Source organism: Rutidosis leptorrhynchoides, chromosome 4, assembly GCF_046630445.1.
Source record: "Rutidosis leptorrhynchoides isolate AG116_Rl617_1_P2 chromosome 4, CSIRO_AGI_Rlap_v1, whole genome shotgun sequence".
NCBI classification, from domain to species: Eukaryota; Viridiplantae; Streptophyta; class Magnoliopsida; order Asterales; family Asteraceae; genus Rutidosis; species Rutidosis leptorrhynchoides.
The window spans coordinates 70,306,332-70,315,609 of NC_092336.1; the positions used below are offsets into that span (position 1 = coordinate 70,306,332).

At 34.5% G+C, this 9,278-nt stretch overlaps 1 protein-coding gene across 1 annotated transcript; it reads left to right on the forward strand.

The window, feature by feature from the left end:
- The first annotated feature begins 2,512 nt into the window (after positions 1-2,512).
- On the forward strand, positions 2,513-4,617 carry LOC139840231 (light-harvesting complex-like protein 3 isotype 2, chloroplastic). Its single transcript, XM_071830476.1, has 3 exons — positions 2,513-2,980; positions 3,796-3,933; positions 4,204-4,617. The coding sequence occupies exons 1-3, from the start codon at positions 2,650-2,652 to the stop codon at positions 4,437-4,439; spliced, it is 705 nt and encodes a 234-aa protein (XP_071686577.1). The 5' UTR covers positions 2,513-2,649; the 3' UTR covers positions 4,440-4,617.
- The last annotated feature ends 4,661 nt before the right edge of the window (positions 4,618-9,278 follow it).

Below are 9,278 nucleotides of genomic sequence, written 5' to 3' on the forward strand. Positions count from 1 at the left end.
CATGTGACGATGATGGAAGAAACCAAAATAAAGAAGTTACTATAATTGTTGTTCCAAAAAAAAAAGAAGTTAGTATAATTAATAAAGTTTAGTCATAATATATAAAGAGTGAAATTCAAGTGTCTTAAGCAATTGCTATTACCTTCCCGATGAACAACGTCATGTTAACTTTATATATGTAAGGAGCTTTAACCCTCTGGATTCAAATTTTTTTCATAAACCTTGTGTAATCTAAACAAAAACTAATAGCAATAATTATAAATCAGATTTCAAATAAAAAACTAACCTGGCGTAAGTGAACAAAACAACACCAGTAACCTCTTTAATCATCAGCTCGACATTCTTTGAAATAGTTACATACAAAATGTTGATGCTTATAATTACAAATCAATCATAGAATCCTCAAGATACTGGAAATAAAAAAAAATAGTTACTAACCATATTCCATCAGCCTAAAACTTTGATTGCTAGTTAATTTCATGGATAAACTGAAAAGTGATACACCGTTGGGTCAGGCTTTGAATAACTAAGATTGATACACCATTTTGTAAATCGATGGATTGCTACTTGAATAAAATACAAAATCAATCCAAAAAAAATAATTAAACTGAAACCTGGAATGTGATACCCAAAACTTCAATTCAGGCAAATACGAAACCCTAATTCGCTAATCGTCGCTAAAATCGAATGATTTCAAATTGAAGATTAAAACAGACAACTAAATAACCGAATCAATTAGAATCGTGCAGTCTGATTACTTGAAAATATAATAACACATTTGGCATCTGGATATTATAATTATATCAAAATCAAAACGTAGCAATTGTAATTAATCTAATCTAAACGTAAAGTAGCAAATATTAACCTTGTAAATCGATTTTTCTCGCGGCGACTAATTTTCGAATGCCTTAGCCCTTACTGCATAAACCCAACAGTCGATCAAACCATATTCCATCTCTCAGATCGCATTTTCACAAACGCAAAACCAAAAAACTGAAAAACCCTAATTATTTAGGGTATCGCCAAAACCGATTGAAGCAAAAAGATCGCATGAGTAGGTAAGAAGAAACTGTTTACAGTAACATGAGTTGTGTAAGAGATGAGAAAATTGGAAGAAGATCGTGAGGCAGTTGTGAAAGTAAAGAAGAAATTGTCGCCCTAATTCATGGGATTAACTGGGGCGGTTTTTGTTAATTAGCAGAAATAATGAAATTAATCTGATTAATTAGGGAGATGTAGAAAATTAAGGAATTTTTTAATTCTAAATTCTGAGAAAATTAGGATTTGTGAGGAGAAATCTGGTGATGACACGTGGACATAGACTACCGGTTTAGTAAGATAGAAGAAGATAATAATAATAATAATAATAATAATAATAATAATAATAATAATAATAATAATAATAATAATAATAATAATAATTTCAACCATAATTATTTTAATTTGTAAGACTAAAAACTCAACTATCTGTTTTTACAACTATTATAATGTATAACTAATATTTATTTTTTGATAATTTTGTAAAATTGTGAATCTACACTAGTAAAAATAACATGAAGAATACAAAAAAAAAAAAACAACAACAACAACAACAATAATAATAATAATAATAATAATAATAATAATAATAATAATAATAATAATAATAATAATAATAATAATAAGAACACGAATATGAATAGTAATAGATCGTATCTGAATCGGGTGAAGTCATATCCACATAACTCGCAAAGACAACAAACAACCGCTATTTACTAACGAGCCTACCCGGAGCTAAAACTAACCAAACGACCCCGATCAACAAGAATAAAGAACTAAACTAGCCATCGAACAAAGCTAAACAATACACACCGAACCCAAATCAAGCTAAAAAGCAAACAACCAAACAAAAACTACTGACAAAGCAGGCATACTAATCGGTCCCGAAAGGTGCTTTATTGTTTTTAGGCTCCGATTTAACCTACTTTCCGTTAAACGTCTCCCGATGAATCTCCTTTACTGACCGGAAATTAAAGGAACATGATAAAATATTAGGCGAACTGGTTTCTACAAGCATTGTTGACGAAGGATGCAACAAATCACAGGCCTACGTAGACTATCAATTTTGATTTTTAAACAAGTAATGATGGTTGATTTTTTTTTTTTCCTTCTGGAAATAACGATTAATATTAAAACTAGGAACCTTCATTGAAAAGTGAAGAACCCTATAAAACGGTTACAAACAAATCACGATAAAAATAAAGCTCGAAGGAAGTAAACTAAGCTAAAGCTAACTATGAGCTAAATAAACTGAGCTAAATCCGGGACCTCGGGTTAACTTAAACGCCAACTTCAAACGACAATGGTGGTTGATTTAATCAGTATCGGTAGAGTATAATTTATTACGGAGTAATTGATTTATACGTTCGGGTGTGAGATAAAAATGGTTTTCTTTCCAGTTTTAAATATTTTGTTATCCCTATACCAAACATCCCAAAATAGATAGATGAATATTCCAATATCTTCAACCCAATCACTTCACTCCTGCTTAAATACTATCACCACTTCAATTCTCAGCCCTAGCTTAATTTCCTCAATCACACACACACAATATGTTCTAATCTTTACTCCAGAAAATTAAAATTCAAATTATAAATATCGCCTTCATCAATGGCTTTATTTTCTTCAACCCCAACCACAAAGCTTCCTTCTTTTTCATCTTCATCGAAAACCCACTTACCAATTAACTTATTTCAGTCTGTAAAGCCTCAAAGGCAGTTGCTTTTTATGTCAATTAGAAGTACTGAAAATGGGTCTGGAGCTGCTGCCGTTATTGTTGAAGAAAAGACAGATTCTGAGGTTGGAAACGGAGCTCCGGTTGCGAATTTGGTTGAGGAAGTGGCTCTGAAATATGAAGATCCGAAATGGGTTTCGGGTACTTGGGATTTAAAGCAGTTTCAGAAAGGTGGAGCAACCGATTGGGATGCTGTTATTGATGCTGGTGAGTTTATGTAGACCAATTTATTTATTTATATATGACATGAAAATTTGTGTATGTTCGGAATTTGGGGTACGTTAGGGTTCATGTCTAATTTAGGGTTTATTTGGGGAAGTTAATTATAATGCGTTTCCATGAATTGAATTCAAGTTATCTGCAGTTTTAAGTTTTTAATCCATGAAACACAGTCCTTGATAATGCTATTAGCCTGTTACATTAAAACTAACTTAAATTTACTAATTAACTAAGTGGGGGCCCTGGTATTTGTTTGCTTATTGCTAATTTGTGAGGAAAGGTAAATTAGCTTAATACAAGCTATATTTATATAGCTTATTTGCTTTTAAGCAATAAGATTCATTAATAAGCTCATACAGATGCCCCTAATTGTTTCTTCAATTATTTTTTATCATCTGATATTTGATATTTGAAATCCTGAAAAGGGACCCTTTTCAAGGATTTCAAATATCGATGATAAAAAAAAATGTACTTTTGTATCAATATGAGATGCCTTTTTTCTGGTATAAACAACAAAATGTACAATATACCACAAGAACCTTAGCTTTGGATATGGAAGATAATCATGAAATATGTCATGTTCTTGGAACTCTTGGTTTAACATAAAATGATTACTGTTTTATCCTTTTCGAGCTTAATGTAATTGAGGTATGCAGCTTATAATGAAAATGGCAAGGTATGCAATCCGCCGAATGTTTGCGTTTTCGTTCCAATTTTATTATGGCTACTTGTTAAATGCAGATCAGAACTCGGTTATCTATGTTTAAAGTTTTTATTGACATGAATGATACTTATATTTTCAGAGGTTAAAAGGAGGAAATTTCTAGAAGACAATCCAGAATCTTCCAACAATGACTTCCCTGTAGTTTTTGACACCTCGATTATTCCATGGTGGGCTTGGATGAAGCGGTTTCATCTTCCTGAAGCCGAACTGCTCAATGGTTTGTCAAATTTTGAATTTGTTATATGATCGAAATAAAATGAAGCTAAATATCTAAATTTTTATAAGAAGCTTAGAAATTGCCAATATGGATACTCCAATGAAGTGATTTGGTGCTTTTCAAAAGATAAAAATTATAACTTAAAAAATGATTTGATTTGGCCCCAACAAATAGTTGCAGCCAATATCGAAGTTATGACTGTTTGAAGGTGCTGTGTTTTGGTATGTTATATCTGATCCATAGATGACCCATTTAACTTGTGTTTTGCAGGTCGAGCTGCAATGGTGGGATTCTTCATGGCTTACTTTGTGGATAGTTTGACTGGTGTCGGTCTAGTTGACCAGATGGGAAATTTCTTCTGCAAAACACTTTTATTCGTAGCAGTAGCTGGTGTTCTTCTAATTCGAAAGAACGAAGATGTTGATAACTTAAAGAAACTGCTTGATGAGACAACATTTTACGACAAGCAGTGGCAAGCAACTTGGCAAGACGAGAAGAAAGAATAATAGTGGACAACGGATGAATGGTATTTATGTAATGGTATAATTTGATTAATAGAATATCACAGTTTGCATCTTGTTTTAAGTATATTGGTTTAATTTAACCTTATACGGTTTGAATAGATGAACCCACTTAAAACTAAGTTATTTGAAAAAACCGGAACAAGGTATGTCGTCGTGGCTAGTGATAAATCCCAAAATTTGATAAATTCATCACTTTTATGCATTAAAAAAGTTGTACCATACAACTCATCAATGCATAAAGGTGGTGGATTTTTATCAATTTTAGTGTTTGATTTTTATCAATTTTGTGTAGTATTTGATTTAGTAGTGGTTAATTTGTTTTAAGGTTTTCGGGTTGTTAGGGAGGCTCGTTTACAGATAGTTTTCGTTTAGATGATTACTTTCTAGGTGCGAGCTTTCCCGTTTCGCCCGTTCTTTGTATTCTCCGTTGAGGGCGTTTTCTTTTGAAAAACAACCTCGTTTCTATATGAATATTCGTTATTTTACCAAAAAATAATAATCAATTTTAGTGTTGTATTTATCGACACCATATTTAACGATATTCAACTCCAAAGCTTCGAAAGGATTTCAAAAAGGTTCAAAAAGTCGGCTATCGATTGGTACCAAATTACCAATGGCTAATCAATCCGGGGTTCTACGTTCTTCCGTTTAATACTAGAGCGGGTGTCGGCTAAAGCTCCCGATGTTTGCTACTATTTTGTTATTAAAATTTGTATATGTTTGGTTCTGTAAATGTTGGGCTTTAATTCTCCTTCGGTGCTGTTACTTCGTATAGTAACAGAAACTTGTATACTTTCGTGGTGGGCTTATCACTAAAATACCCATTTTTTTGAAGCTTGTTGACTGACAGCCCTAAAAAAAAAGTTTGACAATTTGCCCTCGCAAGGCGCAAGACACCTTGCGTCCTTGCGCCCTTGCGTCCATGCGACCTTGCGACGTTGCGACCTTGCGTTAAAGGCAAACGCAACAAACAGCCTTGCGTCCATGTGTTTTGCGTCTTGCGCCTTGCGTCTTGCGTCTTGCGTCTTATCCCGATAAGATTTTCATGATTTCGTGGATAAGATTTTGTACGATTTTTGTACTATTACGGATAACACTTTATTTCTTTCTTTGTTCTTATATCTGAAACTACATTTTGCACAGTTTCATTTTCACTTTATTTCCACATAAATCATATAATTTCAAGCGTCATTAAGGTAAGTTTCCACCATTTTTTCTCTTCTTGTTTTAAATAATGAGTTGTAGTGATAATGAAACCTTTGTTATTCATATATGTTGTGGTGGTTCTTTTCAATTTATTAATAACTTACCTATGTATTTGCCTCTAGATTGTTTTAGAACACGATTAAAACTCCCAGTTGCTCCCCAAAAACCAATTACTCGAAGAATATTGTTAAAAAATGTTCTTAGAAAAATTAATTTGCCACCTAATGCTCCTATTTCAACGAGATATATTGTCGATAATCTTGTTTTTGATATTACTGATGATTATGAAGACTTTCGTGATTTTCTACAACATGCAATATCAAATGCTCCTATTGATATTTACATTGTCGACAAAGTTACAATGCATCAACTCCCAGAAAACTTACAGTCATTGCAAATCCTACCAATACACAGTGTCCATCAAAACCTACCAACACACGATGTCCAACAAAACCTACCAACAAGGCCCAAACAAAGCTTCAGACACCCAATTTGGAAGAAGCACGACCTGAAGTACCACCTCCAAACACAGAAGAGTTTGATTTCTTCAACTATGGCGTTGAGAACGTATGTAAAATTAAAAAAACAGATCACCCTTTTCAATCAGTTGTCACGTCTAGTGATTCGGAGGAAGAAAATGACAGAGAAGATCAAGATGAAGATGAAGAAGAGGAAGAAAAAAAGGATGTATTCTGGAATATGCCACTTTTATTGAGTGAGCATGACCAAGAGACTGAATCTGAATCTATGAGCCAAATAACAACCAGTTATAGAGTATCCGATTTGATTAAAGTTCGACAAACCTTTTTAAACAAGGATGATTTTGTAAACCACCTATACACAAAATGTCTTGAAGAAAACTTCCAAATTAAGCCTGTAAAGTCAGATAAATCTCGATTCACCGCTAAATGCATGTTGCCAAATTGTGAGTGAAAATGTAGTGCATACAAAATACGCCACACTGACAACTTCATCGTAAAGAAATTGCATGACGTACACACATGCTCACGTACCCAAATTATGAGAAATAATAAATATGCAACCAAAAAGGTGCTAGGAAGTATTCTGATGGAATCGTTCAAAGCTGCAAATCGAGACTATAAACCAAAAGATATACGTGATGATGTTGGCAACCGTTTTCGGGTGAGCATTTCTTACAATCAAGCATGGAGAGCCAAGTGTCATGCAATAGAGATGCTCCGTGGCAGTATGGATGACTCGTTCCGAATGCTTCCCATTTATCTTCATAACATTAAGATTCATAACCCAGGAAGCATGACAAATGTGGTGACTGACAATGAAAATAGATTCGTGATGTGTTACATGTCTTTTGGCGCAGTTGTAAGTATCACTCATCCTAAAATTGTTTTATCTTAAACTAATAGCAATCTCATTTGATTTGTTTGCGTGCAGATTCGATCATTTGTCCAAAATGTTCGCCCTATTATCATCGTTGATGGTGCACATTTGAAAGCTGGATACTTGGGTACAAATTTAGTTGCTGTTGCAATGGATACCAATAACGGAATTTTGCCATTGGCTTATGGAATTGGTGAAGGCGAGACAAACGAGGTTTGGTCATGGTTTTTTGGCAATCTAAGAGATCATTTAGAGAGTTGTGGTATGAGTAATCGCATGTCAGAGATTAACTTTATTTCGGATCGTGCTCCTTCAATAGCACATGGTATTTCAAATGTGTTTCCTGAGGCCTTTCACTCTTTTTGCGCACGTCATCTATTCATGAACATAAAAACGATGTCCAACAAATTCAAATATTTTGAATGGCACTATTGGAAAATGGTTAAGGCTTATCGTTTGTCAGATTTTCAAGATCATGTTAGTGTATTTGAACGAAGATTAAAAGCATCTCACAAGTATCTAAATCACGTTGGTTTCAACAAATGGTCCAGAAGTCAAGATGATCATGTTAGGTATGCATACCTTACTAGCAACAGTGTAGAGTCTATTAACTTTCTATCCAAACATGCTCGCAAACTACCAGTTTGCATGTTATTGGAATTTTTTCGCGCTTCAATACAGGATTGGTTTTTCAAACATCATAACAAAGCAGTTAGTCTTACTTCAATGGTTACTCCATATGTTGAACGTAAATTAGGTAAGAGGACGAACAAATCAAGAAGATGGCAAGCATTTCCATCGACAAACAATCTAATAGAGGTGCGTGACGGAAGGAAAAACGGCCTCGTTAATCTAGAAGATAGAACTTGTACATGTGGACAATGGCAATTATCAGGCATACCTTGCGGACATGTAATTGCAGCAGCACGACTCTTCGGAGTGGAAGATGTAACATGTTATGTATCACATTGGTTCTTGTCTCAAACTTATGTAAATACATATTCCGAACACATACTTCCTTTGCCCCATCGATCCGAATGGTCGGATCCAGGGCCCAAGATCTTGAAAATCGTAAACCCCCCTATTCAAAAGAAAAGAGCACCTGGACGCCCAAAAAGTACCGATCGGATTCCATCTCAAGGTGAAGAAATTAAAAAGAGAGTAAGAACATGTACTCGTTGCAAGCAAGCATGTCATAACCGAACAACATGTAGCGCTTCTTATGACCTAATCGGTGAATCTACTTCTCAGAGGGTTAAAAAAACAGCATCAAAATCAAAGTCAAAGTCGAAAGAGAAAGTCGAACTTTCGCAAGCTTATCAGTCTCAATTTTATCAAACGTACGATTTAGACCAGAATTAGTTAGTTCATGTTTTAATTTGTTGTTTACCAGTCTCATTTTGTTGTTTATGTTTTGTCTTTAGTGTAAAATTAATGTTTATTAGTTTAAATCTGTGTTACGGAAAGTTTTTGTGCTATTGTAAGGACGCAAATACACAACTTGCGTTGGACGCAAGGACGCAAGACGCAACTTGCGTCTGTCATTCAACAGACGCAAGAACGCAAAATACAACTTGCGTATGCCATTTAAAAAGATGCAAGGACGCAAAATACAACTTGCGTCTGACAAATAACCAGAAGCAAGGACGCAAAAAATGCCTTGCGTCTGTCCCAGAGTTTTTACATTCAAAAATTACATGTATAATAATAATAATTACATCTACAAGTTAACTACTTAACAACCTTTGGGTCCTTTGGTTCCTCTGGTGGTGGTGGTTCCTGTGTGTCAAAGCGTGCACGGAAGAATGTTCTTGCCATTCGAATCCTATAGTCCTTAGCAGCCTTTTTAGGGTCTCCAATGTTGTCAATCTGATCCCAACCAAAAACTATCCTCTCCATATGAAGGCAGACCCAAACACCACAATCACCATGGCCACCACTCTGCATTGGCACATACGGTGCATTCTCGATCATCAACTCGACATCTTCTTTGTTCTCATAATAGTCAACAATTTGTGAGTCCTGCTTCTTGTTAAAGTAATCAATAGCCTTCAAATATATCGGCAAGTTGTCTGACAAATTTTTGAAGACAGCGTCGAGTTGACCTTTTGACAAACAACCCTTTAAACTATCATAGACAAATACTCTCTGTTCATCTAAGTTCAAAGAGAGTAGTATAAAATGCTCAGGATCTAAAAAATGAACTGGAATCAAAATCTGCAACAAAAGAAACATAAAAGATCAATAAGCAAGGAC

Coding starts and splice junctions, on each gene's coding strand:
- LOC139840231 (XM_071830476.1), top strand. CDS start 2,650: ATGGCTTTATTTTCTTCAACCCCAACCACAAAGCTTCCTTCTTTTTCA. Junction 2,981..3,795: donor GGATGCTGTTATTGATGCTG/GTGAGTTTATGT, acceptor TTATATTTTCAG/AGGTTAAAAGGAGGAAATTT. Junction 3,934..4,203: donor TGAAGCCGAACTGCTCAATG/GTTTGTCAAATT, acceptor TGTGTTTTGCAG/GTCGAGCTGCAATGGTGGGA.